General features: G+C 37.8%; 1 protein-coding gene across 1 annotated transcript; it reads left to right on the top strand.

The window, feature by feature from the left end:
- The first annotated feature begins 2,525 nt into the window (after window positions 1-2,525).
- SCCPDH (saccharopine dehydrogenase (putative)) lies at window positions 2,526-23,174 on the top strand. Its single transcript, XM_001377243.5, has 12 exons — window positions 2,526-2,968; window positions 5,253-5,365; window positions 5,985-6,065; window positions 7,959-8,088; window positions 11,344-11,393; window positions 15,477-15,607; window positions 16,388-16,505; window positions 17,374-17,493; window positions 17,588-17,644; window positions 18,479-18,590; window positions 20,264-20,345; window positions 21,587-23,174. The coding sequence occupies exons 1-12, from the start codon at window positions 2,776-2,778 to the stop codon at window positions 21,690-21,692; spliced, it is 1,293 nt and encodes a 430-aa protein (XP_001377280.1). The 5' UTR covers window positions 2,526-2,775; the 3' UTR covers window positions 21,693-23,174.
- The last annotated feature ends 45 nt before the right edge of the window (window positions 23,175-23,219 follow it).

The raw sequence follows: 23,219 nt of genomic DNA, 5'->3' as shown, positions 1-23,219 counted from the left end.
CAGAAGATGCTCTCTTCACATGTGAGCAATGAATCCAAGAGTCCTTCTCTTCAACCTTTATGGATGTTGGAGTGGTTAATAATATTTGGAATGGTCCTTCCCAGGAAGGCTGAGTTGCTCCAGTACACTTGAAATTCTTAATATATACTTTGTCTCCTGGGTTCAGGTCATGAAGAGAAAAATCTAGTGGTCCGGCTTGTACCGCAGCTCTGGATTCATGAAGTTCACATAGTTTGTGCTGTAATTCCTGTATATAGGAAGCAATAGTAATATCTCCCCCTAATAGCGATGTATATGTCGGCGAGAAAGGCTTAGCCTATATATAGGTGGATGTCCAATAAGCATCTCAAATGGTGAGATGTGTAAGTCTCCTCTAGGCCTGCTTCTAAGATAAAATAGGACCAGAGGGAGAATTTCAGGCCATTTTAAATGTGTCTCAGTGCATAATTTTCCAATCATAGTTTTAAGTTCTTTGTTCATTCTTTCCTACTATTTGGAGGGGAGACAAAATTGAAAAAGGTTAATTAATATCAACAAAATCAATAGAGTCTAAGAAGAACCACCCTCATTATGTTTGGGACATTCCTTGGGCACCCCCCTGAAGGGCACCTCCCTGAGGGGCATTAGCACCTCGAGTATTTTTTGAACGAGCACTGTTTCTTATATATTGTTATTGGATATTATTTTCATCTTTTTGAGCATTGTCATTATTTTCCCAATTCCTATTTCTAAAATTTTGGTTTCTAAAGTTCTTATTTCTATAGTCATTATAGTTATTTCCATAATTTCTAAAATTCTGGTTTCTATGGTCATTATCATCATTTCTATAGTTATTTCTAAAGTTGTTATTAAACTGCGTGTTCCTTCCAATAATCTTGAGAAAAATTCTACATTCTATCATTTTGTGGCCCTTCTTCCCACAGAAGTGGCAGGTTACTGAGTTATCTGTGGATTCCTGCAAAGGGGCTATGATTTCTCCCTTATTTTTCAATTGTGTGATCCTGGGGCCCCATAATATTTGAATTATTTCTTTATGGTTGCTTCCAATATTTTTTCCTTGAGTGGGAAGCTCTGGAGTTTGGCTAAATCTTGGTACTTTTAATTTTGGAATCTCTTGCAGGGCATGATCAGTGAATTCTTAAAAAACAAATTTTTTATTCCAAATTTTACAAAACCAAACCAAACAGTAATTTCCATATACAATCAAAACAAGATAATATACAAGTGAAATCACAAATATCCTATGTGTTTAGCTTACTTTTCTTCATTTCTATGTAATAAATCTTGACCACAAGTGTCTCAGCTCTTCCCCATTCTCCCAGAACCACAAAAGATAGCACTCCTTGGGTATATTTTCTAGGCCAGTTATTTTTCCGGTTCAGTATTTCAATGTACATTATTATCACTAGACTGACAAAGGGGAGGGGTACACCTAAAAAATGGTTAAGAACCCTGCCCAGGGTTCTCAAAAGCAACTCTGTCAATCCAGAGAGCACAAACTCTAGAATATTTAATTATGATGAAAGTTCCATATATGGGCACAGGGACAGAATGTGCTGATGTCCATGCACGACAGAGCCTAAAATGAAAGGTCATTTCCTGATAGTCACCAAGAGAAACATTTGTTTTTCTCTTTTAGCAACTTTGTGCCTCTGGTATCTCCTTTTGCCTGCTTCCCCTCCCCCCCAAAGTATCCAATAGTCCACAAGAGATACCGGTGCTACAGAGGAAATGGTGCTGGAACTGGAGTCAAAAGACATCTGGTTGGGAATTTAGACTCTAAATGAACATCCTAGTGCAAACAACACCATTGAAATAGGTTCTGATCAAGGACACAAGTAATACCCAAAGAAATTGCGCATTGGCTGAGGGAAGGGTGGGTGGAGGGGAGGGAAATAAAGTGAGTATTGTAACAAAAAAAAAACAAATGGGGTCCCTGAGGGGGGGAAAAAAGACAAGGTTTTAAATCATGGCTGGGCCACATCCTACTTGTTTCATCTTGGGCAATCGATCCAATAGCATTTATTCAATGTCTCTTAAGTAGATCCAAAGAGAGAAATGAAAGAATCACTTCTCTCATGGAGTCTCCATTCTATCAAGTTATTAGATCTCGACTTCCCTATCTGCAAAAGAAGGGAATTGGTCAGACAACCTCCCTGCTAGGTATAAATTTATTATCTAGAATTAAAAAGATAAAAACCCTTCTCTTCAGTCTTAGAGTCGATACTTTTGGTTCCAAGAGCGGTTAGGGGGAGGCAGTGGCGGTTTAGTGACTTGCTGAGGGTCACACAGCTAGAGAAGTGTCTGAGGCTATTTTGAACCCAGGCCCTCCCTTCTCTAGGCCTGGCTCTTTATCCACAGAACCACCTAGCTGCCTCATGATCGAATATTTAGTAATTAAGTTTGGAAAAGGTTTTCACAAAATTTTCTCCTGGAGGGGTGAACCTCAGAGACCCCGGGGTCCCAGGTGGATAAATCTAAGAGCCTTCTAAATAAGCCCTCAGGGGTCTGGGTGTGGCCAGCCCGAGGGATGACCAGCCCTAGCTCTCGAGGACTCTAGTCCCAGGGGCAGTGCAGGGAGGCGAAAGAAGGCGGGGCCACAAACCAAACCATCGCCACCACGCGGTATCCGAGATAAGGCGGCCGCCTCTTTGACTACACCCACGTCAAAAGCCGTCGCGGTCAGGGCTCGCGCCTGGGGGCGGGGGCGGGTCTACGGCGCAGGCGCAGTCTGTCCTGCCAGAACTGTGCTGCCTGCTCCATTACTTGCTAGTCATGGAGACCGAAAAGAGGCCATATCACTTGGTGGTCTTTGGAGCCTCCGGCTTCACCGGCCAGTTCGTGGCCGAAGAGGTAGCCCGGCAGCAGATGAGCCCGGTGTTCCGAGGCTCCTCGCTACCCTGGGCTGTGGCCGGTCGGAGTCGGGAAAAGCTGGTGCAGGTGTTGAAGAAGGCAGCGGAGAAATTGGGTAAAATGGGGGTGGGGCTTTTGTTTGGGGAGTATGATTTCCCGAGGAATTGAGATCCTTCTCGGACCCTGTCTTTTTCCATCGTTACTCTCAATTCGGAGGACGCGCATGCTCCCTGCAGATGGTGGAGGTTCTCCCCCCACCCCAACCCTCCCACAAGCCGGGCTCTCCTCGGGTTTGCCAGAGGAGAGGGGGGGGGGAAATGGGATCTTTCCGGGGCTCAGGTTTCTAATCGTCTCATCATATCTGTGTCTTATAAGTTTCCCTCATCTTTTCTGAAAGGTCTGGGGCGTATTGCCTTAGTTTCCCCCATTGTCATACCCGTGTACTGATTAGTTAATGAATTCTACCCTTCCTGAGGATGTATGGTGGTTTTTCCTTTGGCAGGGAAGGACGCGAAAAGAAGCCAGGGCCAGCTAATTAACAAGCATTTATTAAGCTACCAGTAATACCAGGCACTGTGCCTGGTACTAAGAGAAAGGGAGAGGTAGAGAAGCAAATCGGACAAAACTACTCCTTGCACTCCAGGAGCAGGATCCCTTTGGGGTGATAACAGTGGGAAGGAAGCAAGATTAAGGAAGGTCAAAAAAGGATTCTTGCAGAGGGAATTGTATTTGTGACAGATGAGAAGGGAGAGAGTTTATGGCCTAGGGGACAGCCAATGAAACCCAAAATAAAATGCAAGTTTAGAAAAAGGGTTTTATTAAAAATTTAATCATAGGGGGAACGTAGTCAAACCCTAAATGCTAAACTGTTAAGTTTACTAAAAGGAGGAAATTTACATTTTAACCAAATATCTTTGTATTGTGAGGTATTCCCTAATGATGTCTTTTCTATCTGTATTTTTATTATCAGGCTTTGTATATTTTTATTAAGTGGTAGTCACCTTTTTCTTATGTGAAATTCATGACTTAAAATCTTTAAATATTTCCTTGTAATTTTTTATGGTACAGCCACAGTTTATTTGAGCCCTCTCCCAGATTATTGGGCATACCGTATTCTGGTTTTTCACTATTACAAATAAAGCTACAACACATTTTTTGGTATAACTAGGTTTTTATGGTTTTCCTTAACTTCCCCATATTCTGATGGGATCACTGGGTCAGAGGTCATGAGCATTGCACATAACTCTTCAGAATTGATTACATCAGTTCACATTCAGCAATAGAATATTTTTTCTGTTTACTCATAATTAGTCCAATATTTTAACACTTTGAACTCTTAAAGTATTTGAATATGAGAAGGTAGCAGGGGTTCTTGACTTAAAGGATCCTGGAAATAGAAAGATGTCATGGGGACTGTGAGATTGAGTAGAGAAAAAATTACATGCTTATTTCTAATGCAATTGATTTCCTTTATAATCCCATGTTTTATGCATTTAAAAACATTCTGAAAATTCCATAGAATTGAATAAACTAACCAAAAAAAGTAAACCCCCGCTTAACATTTTAATTTACACATTTCTGATGATTACAGTTTGTACAGTTCTTCCAGTGATTATTAGTCCTTTGTTTTTCTTCAGAACTTTGAAATGGTTAGTATCCTTTAACCATTCATCTATTGAGGAATAAATGGGTTTTACTCTTGTAAACAAATATGTTTACAATATGTCAGTTGTTTATCTGTGTGTTGAATTTTTATAAGGAATGTTTGGAAATATATACTTTGAGGTAAAAGTAAGACCTTGGTTTAGATTTTCTGCTCCAACTCAACATGTTGATTACATGTTGTAGATTTGTTTCCCTCTTTCCCAGTTAACTTGTAATAAGTTAAAAATCCCTCCCTCTCCTGTGTTGCTGAGCAGAGACTTTTTGTACACCCTATATTGTGGGGCAGGCTTCCTTGCATTAAATTTAGCTCTCATCTACATTGTCTTCTTCATTCTTTCTGTCTTTTTAAAAGTAAATTTTCAAGCAGAACTGTGTTCAGTTTTTTTAGTTGTTGATAGAAGAGATTGGAAATCAGTTTTAATTTTTGTTATGTAATTTCTCAGTGCCCCTAGGCAGCTCTCTAAGACTAAATTGCAGAGCAGGTGCTGATTTGCTAATTAGTTGAGCTCTCTAAACCAAAGAAATCTCAAATTTGGCCCAGCCCAAACCATTTTAGTCTCCTCCTCTCTCCCCAAACTGTGAAGACTTCTCTAAGTAGAAAGTTAATAGATCAATCTGCCCAGCCTCTTGACCTCTCCTGCAAAGTTGTTATTATTTAGGGTTATAGATTTTAGTTATGCTGGTGCATTTTTTAAATTAGTGGTTTTTAAAAATAATTTTCTTCCCATTTCTAGGAAGACCAACACTCCCAGCTGAAGTTGATATAATAACCTGTGATATCCTTAATCCAGCATCTCTTGATGAAATGGCTAAACAAGCAGTTATTGTTCTCAATTGTGTAGGACCAGTAAGTAATCGAGCCTTTCTATTTATTGAAACAAAGCTTTCTTTGCTTGGCAAAATTGCTACTTTGTATTCTAAAGGAACATAAGATTGGAAGAAGGGAGACAGGACAGTTAGCATGGAGAACCTTAACTCTGCATCACAAGTTTTATAAGCCCTGAGAAGGAATGATGAGGTCCCAGTCATTCTTTTCACTTCTCTGTATAGTATGGGTCCATGCCATTTAACTCCCTTTGACAGTAAGATTGCAGGCTTAATTCTCTTACTGTTCAGCAACATTAAAGACGGAATCCCTTTTTTGAGACTGTAGACTACCTGTAAGCTGGTCATTCATGTTCTCACAAAAGCAAGATTAGTGGTTATAAAGGGAATGAAGTGAAACTGTAGAGTGAAAACATATAATCACTGCTGTTGATATAATGCAAGAGCCTCAGCACTACAGATGGTATGCCATTAATGCTTTACTACAACATTGCATTAGATCATGATTATAGGATAGGCTTACTAACAAGAAGAGATGTTTCTTTTCCTCTAACAAAATTTCCATTGTTAGGCAAGATTGAAAGCATTTACTTTATTTTAACTGCCTAAGAAGATAATTTATGTGTTTTTTATTTCCTTAGTATCGCTTTTATGGAGAACCTGTGGTCAGAGCATGTGTTGAAAATGGAGCTAGCTGTATTGACATTTGTGGGGAACCACAGGTATGTAAAATATGAAAGGTCTAAAATAAGATGCAATTAGAATAATTTGTGAATGTTCAATATTGTTTATAATTTGGGAGGGAGTTGGGTCAAGAAGTATTTATTAAATACTTCCAAAGTTCCAGGCACTATGTTAAGCACTGAGAATACAAATAAATACAAGCAAAAAGAAAGAATTCTCTGCTCTTGGAGTTTATATTCTAATGGGGGAAAACAGCTCATAAAAGGGAGCTGAGTGGGCAGGTGGGTGGCTCAGTGGATTGAGAGTCAGGCACAGAGGCAGGAGGTCCTAAGTTAAATCTGACCTCAGATACTTCCTAGCTGTGTGACCCTGGGCAAGTCACTTAACCCTCATTGCCTAGCTCTTGCCACTCTTCTGCCTTGGAACCAATACACAGTATTCATTCTAAGATGGAAGGTAAAGATGTAAAATATTGATTCTAAGAAGGAAAGGGTTTTAAAAAATGGAGCTGAAAAGTGAGAATTTGAGGAGAGTCCTGAGTGAGCAGAGCTGCAGGAGGAATGGGCTTGGTTGGCCAGGACACTTCCTTCCTCTGGAGGATTTTGCAGGAACTCACCAGGAGAAGGAGGTGGAGGTTCAGAGCTAGTAGGGGGAGCTTCCATGTTGAAAATGCTTGCTTGAATGTGATGGTAAAGTCGAGAGAGTTCAGATCAGTTGGATCAATGAAGGTGTGAGGAAACAGGACTTTAACTCTTTTTTTTTCCAAATAGCATGATTAAATTTCATTAATCCAGTCAATCTCATTTAGTCCATTTGTAAACAATCATCACTTTAATAAAAAATTCACAATAGGCTTTATAGTTCTAATTGAAAACAGTTACAAAATGAACAGAAGTTAGAAAGGAATGCAACCAAGTCAGCTTTGAATGTTGATTTGTCCCCTCCCATGAAAAAAAGAGACAAAAATCCTTAGGAAGAAATAAGCATAGATAGCAAGACAAATGTATACACTTGTCATGTCAAAATATATGTCTTAATTTACATTTTGTGACCTTTATTCTTCTGCCAAGAGGTGAGTAATAGCATGCTTTATTATTGGTTCTCAGTAGTGGTTTGGTCATTGTTTTGATCAGATTTCTTAAGTCCTTCAGAGATTTTTCTTTATAATGTTATTACTGTATAAAATATTTTCTTTGTTCTGCTTACTTTACTCTCAATCAATTCATACAAGCCTTCCCAAACTTTTCTGGAACCAATCCTTCTGTCATTTCTTAAGGTATAATATATTTCATTACATTCATATACCATAATTTTTTTTTATCCAGTCTCCAATTGCTAAGCACCATCTTTATTTCTAGTTCTTTGCTACAACAAAAAGTTTAAGGATTTGACTTACAAGCCATGATGGCTTCATGGAAATCTGTGAAAGAAGCACCCAGCTATACCTTTCAATCAAAATAACAAGTATTATGTATATATAATAAGGCTTTTTAAAAAAGTAAACCTTAGAGGCAGCTGGGTAGCTCAGTGGATTGAGAGCCAGGCCTAGAGATGGGAGGTCCTAGGTTCAAATCTGGCCTCAGAGACTTCCTAGCTGTGTGACCCTGGGCAAGTCACTTAATCCCCATTCCTTAGCCTTTACCACTCTTCTGCCAAGACAGAAGGTAAGGGTTTAATTAAAAAAAAAAAAAGGGTAAACCTTATTAAAATGCCTGGGGTCAGTGCAAATAATTGTTAACTGTTAGATGAAAAGTAATTCATGTAATTGTTGTTATAACAGCAATAGAGGTAAATTTCCACCACTGAAGTTTTATTGGTTTTAAAACAGTTTCATTTTTAAAGCAGTTCCCTATCTATAACTGCTCAACAAAGTTAATACAGTCCTTTATGTTGACTATTATAATCAGATTTTTTTCCCCTGTATTTTTCAGTTTCTGGAAGAAATGTATTGGAAATATCATGAAAAAGCTGCAGAGAAAGGGCTGTATATCATTGGAAGCAGTGGTTTTGATTCCATTCCAGCTGATCTTGGTGTATTATTTACCAGAAATAAGTTGAAAGGTAATTATTGATAATTCATTTCAATAGCAAAGAAGTTTGATATATGTATTTTGTTTAGATTCAGGTATAATGAATTGTCAAAAATTGTCTTTCAATAATGAAGCAGAATTCATTACATGGTTTAATTATTATTAAAACTGTAAAATTTTGAAGCCATGATAACTTTTTTCTAATTGGGAGGAAGAATTGAATATCTGAGGAAAAATGCAAAAAATAGGCATTTTTTCCTGCCTAAGGTTTCTCAATTTAAATGCAAGAGGCACTGTAGTTTAGTGGATTGAGGACTAGCATTGGTGTTAGGAAGACATGGGTTCAAGTCCTCTTTTGTAGTTACCTATTCAAGGTCAAAATAACAATTGTGCTTCAAATAATTGTTATAAATTGCTGATCTGCATTAGTTGAGGGCATTTCTACCCCCGAGAATTCCCTACACCATTGAAATCATTGGTTTAGACAAAAAATATCCAAAGTTACTTTTATCTTCCACAAGAATTTTATTGATCTCCACATTCCTGAGCAGTATTTCCTTCAAATTTTTCAGGAATCTTGCTTTTTTCCCTCACATAGTTGCTTATATTATTAGTTTGGACAATGTTTGGAGATGATTCTTATATGATACAAGCTATGCCAAGAATAATGGAAAGATCATGACAGTGAATCCTGGCCTCTGAAGAGTGCATTATCAGCTATGGGACCTTGGACGTGTCTTATAAACTTGGTGGTGGGGGCTTTCGTTTCCTCATCTGTAAAATGAAGGGCTTGGACTGGATAATATACAAAGTTTAATGACTTTTGGGCCAAAAAGTATGTGTGCACTTTCTTTTCCATTTAACCTATAAATTATTTTAAAATTTCTTTAGGACACAATTTACATATAGATATGTTGGGTAATCCTAAGTAATACAGTGTTTGGAAATTAATTCTTTAGTTGATTGTATTTTGTACAAGCTACAGCATGTATAAGTGTTTAAATATATCAATTCAACTAACTGTGAATCTTTCCAGTGCCTTTTAATTCTGCAAGCCTTAACTTCCTCCTAAAGTTGAATAAGTGGGTGATAACTGACATTTGCATTGTTATTTAAAGTTTATAAAGCACATCATAGACATCTCTGTTTTACAAAGAGGATGTAGAATGATAAAGTGAATGAGACAGTTGACGTGGAATCAGGAAGACCAGTATTCAGACTCCATTTCTAGCACTTAACTCGCTGTGTGACCATAGGGAATGTGTAATTTTGCTCCAACCTCAGTTTCTTAATCAGAAAAACAGGAATCCCCTTCTGTTAGGATTGTTGCGAGGCTCAAATAAGATGCTAGATGTAAAGGTCTTTGCAAATGTTGGTCATTATTATAGATAAAGAAACTGAAACTTTGGTAGGCTAAATGACTTGCCATAGTCAGTTAGAGGTGGGATTTGAATACCAGAATCTTCCTGACTTGAAGTCCAGTACTATCCACTGTCTCATTTGGATAACTCTTAAATTCAAGGAAAGTGGATTAGTGATATTCTTTCTTGGCTTATATAGATATTAAAAACATTGCAAACTGACAAAAATATGGCTCATCACTCTTAATTTAGATACATTTAAACTTCTTTATTTCAATTTTAAAAAGAGCATTTTTAGCTCCTATGTTGATCTTGTCATTCAGCTAAAAAAGAGCCAGGCTTCAATGACCTTCAAATTCGCAAACCTTTAAACTTGTGTTTAGACTATTTTTCTATTGTCTTGTTTTAACAGTAATAATACTTTTGTGTAATGCATTTAATTTTTCAAAGCACTTTGTATCTGTGATCACAGCTCTTAAGAATTCTATAAGCTAAGTCAGGTTTTTTTTTTTTTAAACTCTTACCTTCCATCTTGGAGTCAGTACTGTGTATTGGCTCCAAGGTAGAAGAGTGGTAAGGGCTAGGCAAAGGGGGTCAAGTGACTTGCCCAGGGTCACACAGCTGGGAAGTGTCTGAGGCCAGATTTGAACCTAGGACCTCCCGTCTCTAGGCCTGGCTCTCAATCTACTGAGCTACCCAGCTGCCTCCGTGCTGTCAGGTTTTATTATTACTATTTTATTAATGATAATGACAAAAGCACAGAGCTTAAGGACTTCTTCTCCAAGACCATCTTGTCACTTTAAAATTATAGTATTCCTACCCCATCTACATGCAAAAAAAGATTTCCTAAGTCTTACAAAATTAAACAGTATAAAATTGGGGTAATTAAAAACAGAATGGGACTGTCAGAGAAATTGAGTTGAGTTAGTGAATGCAGTTAAGTACAGATTTTGGTCCTAAAATTCTTGGCACCAAAGGTGAAAATGGAGTTTTTTCAGGGAACTAAGGTAATATGGTCTCCATATGTTGTTTTCCTATCTAATACCAATAGAGAGTTTAAGGAATAAATGGTTCATGGATGGCACACATCTAGTAGGTGGCCATAGAGCAAGTGTCTCAAGTGACTCGTTGCTAAGTAAAATTTGTAGTCAGTTCAGGGCTGAATTCTTTTAATATCTAAGGTGCCGTGTCCTTTGCTGTTGTCTAAAAAGTGATCTAGGAGTGGGAGGTGGAGTTATTACTTGGTGGTGACCATGTAGGAGCCCGACTTCTGCAAAAGGTCATGCCCAAATGGAAGAGCTCATTTTATGGACGTGGGTCAAGGTGGAGCCTGCAGTTAGGGCTGATTCTTCCCCCAAAAAAGGTGTCTTAAGTACTCAGATAACATTTAATTGAGACTTGAGAGTTCCTTGTTATATAACACATAAGAGAACGTTTTGTTCCAAAAAAATGTAAAGGCAGGTGTTCTGCCTCAGCCATAAAAGGACCACAGAGTGTGTAGTCAGTAGAACTAATGATTTGAGTAGAACTGCCTACTAAAGTGGCCTCCAAGGCAAGTCAGCTACAGAGTAGACCCACAAATAGCTAAGTGGTGGGGCTTTTAGTATTGCCATTTAAATGCTGGAGAAATTATATACAGTTATTTTAACCTTACACAGAATTTATGCTGAACTGCTGACAAACCCATTCTTTGCTAAAGGTAATAAAACAGTAGCATCCGCAAGAGAGAATGTATGTTTTCTATTCTCACGTATTTAATTGGTTACATAGCTGAGACTAAGAGTCCAGGACTTCTGACTCAATCAAATCAAAGTGTTGATATTAAAAGTGGATCAAAGGTAAAGAGGGGAGTAAATGGGGAAATTGAATTTCTCATGAATTATTATATTTTATTCTTATGTTTTACCGTTTCCTCCATTTTTAAGGTACTTTGACTGCTGTTGAAAGTTTCCTGAAAGTAAATTCAGGACCTGAGGTGGGTATTCAAACTTTATTTAAAGTTTTTAAAAACATCCAGAGAAAGATTTTCTGTTCATGCTATCCTTTTTTTAATGGGCCTAGTGTTCTAAAAGTAACTCTGACCCTTCTCCACCCTTCTGTTGTGCTGTGCTCCTTTCCCCAGTTCTAATTTACTTGTTTCTCAATATGACGCTTCTTCATTCTGTTTCGCTGTCCTCCCTTCCCCAGCTCTAGTTTATTCATTTCTCAAAACACATTAATTTGATGGTGGAATTTCAGGTAATAAAGGTTGACATTTTGGGCCTTCTTTTTGGCTTTCTTCTCCTTCCTGATCTCGAGCACTGACAGCCTAATTTCTGACTTATCAGTATAAGGGGGATATTTCTGTCACAAAGAAAACATTCTGCACTCCCTTAAGTAAGGTATAGCTCCTAGCTCCAGTATTTAGCCCATCCTAATTCCTTTCCAAAACTTGGGAGCATGGGCACTTGCCAGCATAAGGATTCTGAATTATGAGAATTTGAGGAAGCTTAACTACTGAGATTCTTCTGGGTGACAAATCCAGGGGTCTTCAGAGGGAGAGGAGTGAGTAAAGGAGGTGAAACTTCAGGAAACAGAGGCTTGAGACTTAGTGAGTTTTTCTATCAGCTCCTTAATTAACCCTAGAAATGCTTTTCTAATCTTATTTTCTATAGGCCTTCTCTTTGCAGATCCAGCTGAAATCCTCATGTTTTTAAAAATATATTTTTTTCTGGAGGTCAAATGTTCCATAAAGGCTTAAGATTTATGTTTTCTAGACTTTTACTCAAATGAAGAGAGTCTAACTTTTTTTTTTAAACATTATTTTATTTGATCATTTCTGAGCATTATTCATTGGAGACAAAGATCATTTTCTCCCCCCACCCCACCTATCCCATAGCTAACACGCGATTCCACTGGGTATCACAAGTGTTCTTGATTCGAATCCATTTCCATGTTGTTGGTATTTGCACCAGAGTATTCATTTAGAGTCTCTCCTCAGTCATATCCCCTCAACCCCTGTAGTCTAGCAGTTGGTTTTCCTCGGTGTTTTTACTTCCACAGTTTGTCCTCTGCTTGTGGAAAGTGTTTTTTCTCCTAGATCCCTGCAGATTATTCAGGGACATTGCATTGCCACTAATGGAGAAGTCCATCACCTTCGATTGTACCACAATGTATCAGTCTCTGTGTACAATGTTTTCCTGATTCTGCTCCTCTCACTCTGCATCACTTCCTGGAGGTTGTTCCATTCTCCATGGAATTCCTCCAGTTCATTATTCCTTTTAGCACAATAGTATTCCATCACTAACATATACCACAATTTGTTCAGCCATTCCCCAATTGTAGGGCATCCCCTCATTTTCCAATCTTTGGCCACCACAAAGAGTGCAGCTATGAATATTATTGTACAAGTCTTTTTCCTTATTATCTCTTTGGGGTACAAACCCAGCAGTGCTATGGCTGGGTCAAAGGGCAGGCAGACTTTAGCGCCCTTTGGGCATAGTTCCAAATTGCCCTCCAGAATGGTTGGATCAGTTCACAAGAGGGTCTAACTTAAACCCTGGCAAAAACCATCTCTGATCCAACCATAGGCTGGGTAGTACTTCAGCAAACTATTAAACCTGTTTCTTGGTAGCTAGGATGGGAACACAATAGCTAGTTGTTGACTGGGCTGGCCCTGGGCAAAATTAGGAAATAGGTAAAGTTTATTTTGAAGTCTTCTGACTTCCAGTATTACTTACAACTAATTATGATTCAGTACAATATTAATTGAATCTTCATTCTCTGTCTTATATGTTACTATATTAACTTTGCTGTCAGTTTTATGTGATTAACTTGATATTACCAAACTGTGCCTTAGAGTGACTGTCCAATAACACTTTTTAATTTATAATTTTATGCAAGCATAATGGAACTAAAGTATTAAATTATTGTTCAGTAGGACCTAACAGACTTGATTGGTAATGTAGGAGGCTAAGTTGTTATTCCAATAATAATACCATTTTTCAAAAGTTTTAGAATTCTTTATTTCCCTTAGACCTCATTTCAAGCTAAACAAGAAAATATATTCATTACTTTATACTCAGGACTTTCATTCCAGTGTACTTATATTTTATGTTTGACTAAACTTCTAAATAACTTCTAACTATTTCCAAAAATCAAATCAAATTCTCCAGAGATGAAGACCAGCCACTCTTTTCAAAGTTATTTACTGTATAGGTTCTCAAGAAAATTCCAGAGGGGGCAGCTGGATTTCAGTGGGTTGAGAGCCAGGCTTAGAGACGGGAGGTCCTGGAGTCAAATCTGGCCTCAGACACTTCCCAGCTGTGTGACCCTGGGCAAGTCACTTGACCTCCATTGCCTAGCCCTTACCACTCTTCTGCCTTGGAGCCAATACCAATACATAGTATTGGCTTCAAGACAGAAGGTAAAAGAAAATTCCAGAAATGTTTTGTGTAATGACAACCTTTGTTGAAATATGCACATAGTCTTCTAAAGTAACTTGTACTTTGAAAACTAGTCACATTGGACACTTCTTGTTTTGTGTAAATGGACTGTTCTGCAGACCCCTTATGTAAAGTGATTTTTACATAATGAGTATTTGGCTGTGAGTGTGGGGAAGGGAGAGAGGGAAAGAGGCAGGTGGGGGCTGCTTGCCAATGGGAGGGAAGGGGTCCATGCATTGTTCTAGGACTTGGGAGCCTGGGGTCAAAGAAGGAGGATCACCCGGGGGCTGTGGCCTGCCATGTGGGGCTCTAGCTAGAACTAAGAAGAAAACAATTGGGGGCTAAATACAAGCATTTGACAGAAGACTAGTGAAACACAGAGACAGGGTACCTGATTTCAGAAGGAGATCCAATGTTCTGGGCTGGATACATAGGCAGGTGGGCAGAGCAAGGTAGAGGTTTCCTGTGTCAGTGTTGGAGGTTTCAGACAGAGCCCCTAATCTTGCAGCCACTGTAGTTTCTTGATGTGTTGGATCATGTTTTCACGGGGAGAGGATTTTCTAGGAGTTTTTTCTGTTTGTTTGGGAGGGAACAGGGGAGTAAATTAGACATACATTGTATAAAACTTTCATTGTTTATTGTTCAGATAACCTGACTGCTCAAAACTTAGGTCCCAAATACCTGGGGAGGAAGCAAGAGATCATAGACTCATCCTTTTCCGTACAATGTTAGCTTGGCCTCCATGCACCAAAGATGGTGGGAATAAAGCCACCCCCTGGAAGCATGAGGTGATGACTCGTTCTTAATAAGCATCAGAGGAGAGGAGCTCTCTGATTTGGGTTTTCTTCATGTGTTGGGCTGATGTTACTGTTCTAGTCATCTTTTTTGAAGATTGGGATAGTGGGGGCTATGGTTTTAGTAGTAGATGGAGGTCAGTGTTTGAAGTTCCTCAGTAAGGGTCTTTTTACCTTCAGCCAGCTGCAGGCCAAGAAGAGACAACTTGAATTTCTAGGACTTTAAGATCGAACTAGCGTCAAGTAGACTGTACTGGTTGAAATGAAATACAAATTGAGAAGTGGAAAGACTTTGTCTTTTCCTATCATGAGATTACTACATAAAATTAAAGATTGCCACCCCTTTAAAAGTGTTGTAATACAAAGTATGGGGAGGGTAGATAATTTGGTACTGAGTAAAGGGAACTAATAGATTAACATGTTACTAGAAAATAGGCAAGTAAATAGAATGTTCTTTAAGAAAGATTATGAAAACTTGTGGGGAAATGTCTGAAGAAAATTCCAGTTGGCAGTAGGCTTGGGCAATAGGTTTCACTTTTCAGGAAGGAATATAATTTGGTGATAAAGGGAAAGAGTGGTACAGGGTTCCTGGAAAGAACATAAGTAGAGGCTATGGAGGAAGCAGATGGGTTGTCCTATGTCAGAGAGGGAATATGACAGTAAATATAGGAAAACCAGTGAATTCTGGTGGAAACCAACCAAATGATGAAAGAGACTGCTTCTTTCTTAATCAACTCTCTCAAATGACAACTTGATTTCATGTTATTTGGAGAGGAGTGTATATACATGTGTAGGATTTAGCACTTCAGAAATATTTTATCATTTGATATATTTCATTAGGGAATGTGTATTCATGATGGCACTTGGAAGTCAGCTGTTCATGGTTTTGGTGACCAGAAGCGTTTAAAAAGCCTACGAAAACAGTCAAATATGAAACCTCTTCCAGTTGTTGGTGCAAAATTGAAAAGAAGGTATGTCATCTCAAGATCTATTGATTGGACATCTCTTATCCCAAGCATATTATTGTTCATGTGAACATTATTCACTATAATTTGTGTAGGAATGAATTACTGTGTACTAATTAAAGCAATTATAAAATGTATGGGATCTGTGAACAATTAAAGTCAAAAGATAAGAAGAGAAACTTGAAACTATAACTATAATCACTCTAAAAAAGAATCTTTTATGTATAATAATACATTTAGAGACAAGGAGTGAAAATAATTTTGTAACAACTTTTATGACCTAATATGAAGATTAAATGTGAATTAAAATTTGTGTTAGAACTCAACCCTCTTAACATATGATACTCTTGGCTACCTCATGTGTCTTGTTGGTAACTTTTTTGTTGTGGAAAAAAATTTCACCCAGAAGCTATAAAGCTTTGTTGGCACATGCCACCTAATACTCTGTGAGTTTGCCTTTTACACGTGTATTCTTTAATCTAGAATTTTTTTTTGTCTGCTTTCTGAGGCTGTTGACAAAAAGAAATGATGGCATAGATTTTTAGTCCCCATTATGCTCAGAGCACTGTCTTATTTATTCTAGAATTTCTCCTTGTGGAGAGAGTAAGGAGAGAGGGTAAAGCATAGCTGACCTGAGATCCCATCTTCATCACTGCTGCCACCATGAGAGGGTCACCACAGTTTTCCCTGATTGTTTTGTTTTTTTAAACAATGTCGTTTCTAAACTGTCACTGTAATGGGAGCAGGAATGAGGAAAGCTGCCCTCATTTTGGATTTCTCTTTCAGATGGCCTGTTTCTTACTGTAGTGAACTGCATGAATATTCTATTCCATTCATGGGAGCTGATGCCTCCGTTGTGAAACGGACACAACGGTTCTTGTATGAAAACTTGCAGGAAACACCAGTATGTTTATATGACTGAAGTTTGTTAATGAATGAGCACCCTCTAGTATATTTTCTCTGATTAATTTTTCCTAAATAGAAATCATGTATTTTTAAGTAATAAAACAAAAGAGCTAAGCAATGCACATTTTGTTATTTGAATACAAACTAGAATCTTTAGGTAGGACCAGATGGTTTCCACAAAACATAATTTGGATTTTTAAAAATTATTATTATTTTTAAACTCTTACATTTTTCTTAGAATCTATACTAAGTATTTGTTCCAAGGCAGAAAAGCAGTAAGGACGAGGCAGTTGGGGTTAAGTGACTCGCTCAGAATCACACTGCTAAGGAAGTGTCTGAACTCTGATTTGAATCACCCAAAACTTCCCATCTCCAGGGCTAGTGCTCTATTCACTGAGCTTCCTAGCTGCCCCTGGATTTTATTCTTTTGGTTAAAGCTTAGCTTTGTGGCTTTTGAGTCTACAGTATCACAGTAGTGATGATTGGCTACTTGTTCATTGCTGTAGCCATGGGAATAACCCTTTCCCATACCTGATACTCCTGGGCAGCTCTTCTGCATCTTGAGCCTTGGAGTCCCATGCCAGGGCTTCATTTGGGGGATGTTTCTGGTGCCCCAAATTGGACCTAGGAGCAAATTCACTTAGAAACAATGTTAGTAAAGGTAGTGCTTCATACGATTCTGCAATATGACTTAAAATGAGTTTTCCTGGGCTATCCTAGGAATTGAAACAGAATTTATAAAATTATTTCTACTGATTCTGCCACCCCATCCATATGTAAGGACTGAGTGAGTTATAAGTCCAAGTATTTGTGTAAATTAGCATGGCCAAGATGCAGAATGTCACAGTCTGTACTCTTTTATTTAGGTACAGTATGCTGCCTATGTAAATGTGGGAGGCCTCACTTCTATTATCAAGCTGATGTTTGCAGGACTTTTCTTTTTATTCTTTGTGAAGTTTAACTTCGGAAGACAGCTTCTGGTAAAAGTAAGTATGGCTATCCATGCTTAAGTCTTAAAGAAGCATTTCTCTAATTGTTCTCTTAAAATTCACTGCAGGTATTTGGTTTTTTTTTCTTTAGTTTCCATGGTTTTTCTCCTTTGGGTATTTCTCAGAACAAGGACCAACACAAAAACAGGTAATCTTCTGTTTATAAAACATTTTCTCAAAATTGTTATGGATTATCAAACTTAATGGTAAGAGGTATAATAACCCTTAGTTTTTTTCTCACACATTTGTAAGGCATCCTTCCCACTTTTCCCTACTCATTAAATAACAAAAAATGAAAAACCATAAACCCTCATATTAAACATTCAGTGGTTCCTTAGTTTTTGATTGTTTTAAAACATTTTTCCATCTCTGGTTTTGCATACTGAAAATACAGTGAGGTTTTTAAACTTGTTTATATGCACATATATAGGTGCACATTCATGTGTGTGGTCCATAAATATGTATATCTTTCTATCTAGCTATATAATGTTTAACTAGACTGTAAGGTCCTGGAGGAAAAGGGCCATGGCTTATATTTTCTTTGAATCTCAAAATCACTTTTCACCCATGCCCTCTACATATTGGTTGCTTGATGAATATATGTTGACTACTTTGGGGACACACGTCATTTTCTAACAAAGGAAGGAACAGTGTTGTTTTATAGAACTGTAGGAAATGTAGTGTGAGAATGGGATGAATGGTCTTTTAGGCATTTTTATTCTTTCTGAAATAAGAACTTAAGTAGATTTGAAGCATTTTGATGACTTACTACTAAGGAATTTTTACTTGGAGAATCACTTTGAAAATTGGAAATATCCAAGAAGTTAGATTTATTTTTCTTTCCTAAATGATTGATATGATTTATCAAGTTGAGTCTTGGTTTTCATGTCCTGAAAATGGGGATTTATGGATTAGAGGCTTTCCAATAGTCAGAGAGGAAATGATATATTATATGCATGTTTCTTTGTTTTCTCCTTTGTAGATGGATGATTCCTCATTTACATTTACATTCTTTGGTCAAGGATATAGCCAGGACCATACTACAAAACATGGCAAACCTAATATTAAAATTTGCACCCAAGTGAAAGGACCAGGTATTCTTATGGAATTGAGTACAATGAACATTTCCTCCTTTGGACTTGAAACATAAAAATATTGCAGCCATTTTAAAATAGAAGTTAATTTTTCTTTCAGATTCAGTGATATAAATTACAACCTCTCTCCACCATTAAAGAGTGTTGAAATATTTTTGACCAGGGCAGCTTGTTCCTTCTGTAGTGGCCAAATGCTTTGATGATGAGTCTTTGCAAATTTAGGGAGGCTCATCCCCAGATAACACCCATCTAGTTTGTTGCTAGACTTATATTCAAGGCTTTTCCCTGTTTGAGTTTATACTATACTTTCATCGCTTTGGGGAATCCAGGATCACTTCCAAAATGAAGTTTTGGATTTAAGTTAAGTGGAGAAGCTGAATCATATTAAAAACACATTTGAGTCCTGGCTGTGAAATCCCTGGACAGTTGCCTAACCCTTCCCACTCTTCTGCCTTGGGCTGATACTTAGTATCCATTCTAAGACAGAAGGTATAGGTGTAAAAACCTCACCAGATTTGTATAAATTACACGAGTGACAATGAAATGGGGGATGCTCAGAGAATAAATGCGTTACAATAAAGTATAATCTTGTTAGCAGTAGCCGTCACAAATGTTTTTTTTTTTTAGTAAGATCAATTATTTAGCTTTATTCCAATTTGGGAAAAGTTAGGGCTCAAGTTAGCACTTTCATTTGAAAAGAGATAGTCAGCTTATAAAAGCTGATTATAAGAAATAATCTGATTAGAGAGAGAGAACTACATAGCCAGAGTTGCACTTGTAAAAAGTGACAGCATGTGTGTAGCGATGTCAGATAAAATAGTTTTTTTGGTATCCACCAAGCCAATTGACTATAAATGGGCAACCTTTTTTGATTCCAAAATGATTTTGTAAGGTAGGTTGGTTTCTCAGGCTCATTAAATAACAGGTTACCACTGACTGCAGCTTGTAACTTTTGATGCTTTTTTTTTAAGGGGGGGAAGAGAGGGAGAAAAGCAGGTTTATGACTTTGTAGGTGTCGGGGTGGGGAATCATTGATTGTATATCCTGTTTGAAGGTTAATAGCTTTAGTGCTTTTCCATTTTGTTAGAAATGGAGAGATAGGGGCAGCTAAGTGGCTCAGTGGAGAGAGCCAGGATTGGACACAAGAGGTCCTGGGCTCAAATGTGACCTCAGACACTTCCCAGCTGTGTGACCCTGCAAGTCAACCCCCCAGTTGCCTAATCCTTTCCCCTCTTCTGCCTTGGAACCAATACTATTGATTCTAAGACAGAATTTCCTTAAAGAAAGAAATATAGGAATGGTTTGAATAACCAAGTTTTTGGAAGGAGAACTTTGAAAAGGTAGATAGTAGGCAGCTTAGTATGTGTGGAGTAGTGTAGAGAGAGAGGGCTGACCCTAGAGCTAAAAAGATATGTTCAAGGACTCTGAGACTCATTCATTGCTAATTTGTATCAGCAGAGGGAATTTCCAGATATCTATAAAATCAAAGGTCTCATTTTATCCCTTATTTACTTTTAAAAAAAATCAAAGGCCCAAGTCTAGGTTTTAGGCTTCATAAGTAAGTTAGGTTTTGAAAGTTCTTCATGCAAAGTGACAAATTTTTCTTTTCATTATATGCCCTCAAATAAATGCTCTAATTTTTTTTTTGTCTTTCAATAAAATGTCTTCTGCAGAGCCTGGCTATGTGGCTACACCCATAGCAATGGTTCAAGCAGCTGTGACTCTTTTAAAAGATACTTCTGATCTTCCTAAGGGGTGAGTTGGTTTTCCTATATTTAGTAGAAGAATTAGCCCATCTATGACTGTTAGACTATTGCTGGTTTTGTGATGATTTTCAGTATTTCCAGTTCCTTTGGTCCAAAAAGGGATATTAAAATTATTTCATCAACTGGTTAATTCTCCTAACTACTTGATTTTAAAAATGGACATGGATTCCCAGGTTAAGTGAACATCCCTAAAATAAAACAGGAGCCCATTAGTCAGTTCTGAACTACTTTCTGTTGATGCTAATGGGAGTATTTAAGAAGGAATGGTATATAGTTTGATTTGAGCTAGATATTCATTTATTGAAATATGGTACTAGAGAATTAAACTGTTAATGGAACTCTTAAGTCAGCCCTGCAAAGTCTAAAGGCCCAGAGCCTATAAAAATAAATTAGACATAGCCTAAAAGTGTGAACCAATAAGTATTTATTAAGTGCTAGGGGTTGGGATGTGACAGTGTACACATAAGTTAGTCCATAGAAGACAGCAGAGTTATTTGGAAGCGAGCCTTGGGGGTTGAATTGGGCCAGGAAGGTCCTCTTGGAGGAGATGGTGCTTAGCTGAACCTTAAAAGAGATTCTGTGTATCCAGCATCTCGGGGAAGAGCAGCAGGCACGCTAGGAGGACGGGACCACGGAGTGATGTGCCCGATGAGACTAGCCTGGGTGGTAAAGAACCTTTATGTGCCAAACAGCTGTCTCATTCTGATCCTAGAGGGAAACATCGAGGCAGCAGAGCTTAGTGTGCAGGAGAAAGACGAGGGCTGCATGGATTTGGTAACCGTCTTCTTAGACATTATCATTTAATCAGAGCAATCCCAAGGACAGTCAAGCAGATGCCCTTTCCAGAAGCAAAGTTTTAATTGGTTTAATTACTATGTGTTTGGTGGTGAGGGGGACGCAGGAGGATGGCTCCACCCTCAAGTGAGTCCCTAACCAGAAGAGATTAGGTCCCTGCGGGTTTGATGTAGGTTATTAACAGGTCTAGATGAGGAGAAGCCTGGTGGCAGGGCAGGTGACATCAGCTTTCTTTCAGTAGAATAGATTCTTGTTTAAATAATACTTGAGTGTAGAAATGATCATAAAAACAAAAAGTTGTATCCTTTAGAGTTTAAGAATTCTGATGTAATCTACATGTTTGTTGGAAGCAGGATGCAAGATAATTCTGCAGCATGTTTAAGGCATCAAGACCTGGACAGTCTGTCATAACATCCCAATTTATTTGTTTTCCAGAGGTGGCGTCTTTACCCCGGGAGCCGCTTTCTCCAAAACCAAGCTGATTGAAAGACTCAATGATTGTGGCATTGAATTTAGTGTCATTAGCAGCTCTGAAGTATAAAAATTATAAATATTTGCAAAAGTGATAAAATTGCATGAGTTAACAGCTTCACTATTTGATGCTAATTTAAATTCTTAAGATAATTTGATGTGATCAGGGCAGAAAGGCTTTCATAAAAACTAGTTTGTACCAGACCAGGTACACACATTTATTTGCTTAGTTCTTAACTGATTTCATTGCTTGTCACTAAAGTACTTAAAATATTTCCTTTGGTTCAATGGGAAGTGTGCCTGCTCAGGTGGGAAGAGTGATCTCTGCAACCCAGAAGGCAGCTTTCCAGGGAGTTTTGCTGCTGCTTGTATGTGCCTTTGCTATTTGAGCTTGGTTCTCATCACCCTCTAACCAGCTTGGGGCATTTAATGATTGAAGAATAAGTACAGATGCTGTCTAGATAATGAATGTCTGTGTGTGTCTTGGCCTGCCTCTCATATTTCCACACAAGTAGAACTGAATGTGCTTCTCATGCCCCAACTTAGCTGTTAATAATAGCTAGTGACCGAGTCATCTTCTGGATGTATTTGTAAAGACTATACATCAGTATGCTGATGCAGATTTTCCTTGATTGTAGTGCCCCAAATACGTTTTTTCCTCATTCACATTGACTTTTAGGTCAAAACTGGGTTCTCTGTTGAAGTGTATTGTCCCTCACCAAAACTATGCGTGTGTTTTTAAAAACACTCAAGTGCCATTTGGCCTTGGAGTCTATTCTAAAGATGGGAAACATCTTTGTGTCCGTGATGTCTGGCCCTGGTGAAGGCACCTCTCTGGCATGAAGTTGCATTCACTTGCAGGATGTGAGGGACAGACAAATCCATTTTGGTTTGTGTGTCTGTTAGTTGCTTTGAATATGTTCTAGTATTGGCTTTTAAGACCAAACACTTATCATGCTATCTTGTTCAGAATTAAAGTCTGAATACATATAAAAAAGAATAGTCTTCTTAAATGTCCTCAGTGTAGTCACTGAAAATAGCTTTTGCTTTTTATAAGTTTCTATAGCTAATTATACAAATGATGTACATAAAACTTGGTTTAAATAATAGCATATAAATAAAAAATTTAGGGTTTTAAGTCATTTACAGTTTGTTCTCTAAAACCTACAGATTTCATTTTCAAACTACAGAAAATGTTTTGATCAGTAACTAGTCTTATTTAACCTCTTTTATGAAACTTAAATATTTAGTAAGCCAGTGTTAATGTTTTCTTATCTTCCTAGGAATTTGAAATCTACAATTCAGCTGATAGGTGTAATTAATAAGCTAATCAAAGTGAATTTTAAATGTTTTATGGGAAGCTGGAGCCTCGATATTTGGTATGCACTAAACTCTCTCTCTTCTTCTTAACTATAAGAGCAACATCATTTTTCAATTTCCATAGGCTGTCTTCAAGTAGTTCACCAATGTCCTTTAAGAGATGTGACTGTCTTTGTGTAAAAGGACGTAACATTTGATCATCATCCTGAAAAATAAATGAACCAAAATGTAAGACTCAGTGAATGTGTCCTTTTTTGTAATAATTCTTAAGGAGGTC

This window comes from Monodelphis domestica, chromosome 2 (genome assembly GCF_027887165.1).
Source record: "Monodelphis domestica isolate mMonDom1 chromosome 2, mMonDom1.pri, whole genome shotgun sequence".
NCBI classification, from domain to species: domain Eukaryota; kingdom Metazoa; phylum Chordata; class Mammalia; order Didelphimorphia; family Didelphidae; genus Monodelphis; species Monodelphis domestica.
The sequence above is the reverse complement of the archived record's forward strand: the minus strand, read 5'-3'. Positions and strand labels throughout refer to the sequence as shown.

What these genes read in the sequence shown, in the direction of transcription:
- SCCPDH (XM_001377243.5), top strand. Translation starts at nt 2,776, where the DNA reads ATGGAGACCGAAAAGAGGCCATATCACTTGGTGGTCTTTGGAGCCTCC. An exon ending in AAGGACCAACACAAAAACAG is followed by an intron (nt 17,645 to 18,478) that starts GTAATCTTCTGT and finishes TCTCCTTTGTAG; the next exon opens with ATGGATGATTCCTCATTTAC. An exon ending in CACCCAAGTGAAAGGACCAG is followed by an intron (nt 18,591 to 20,263) that starts GTATTCTTATGG and finishes TGTCTTCTGCAG; the next exon opens with AGCCTGGCTATGTGGCTACA.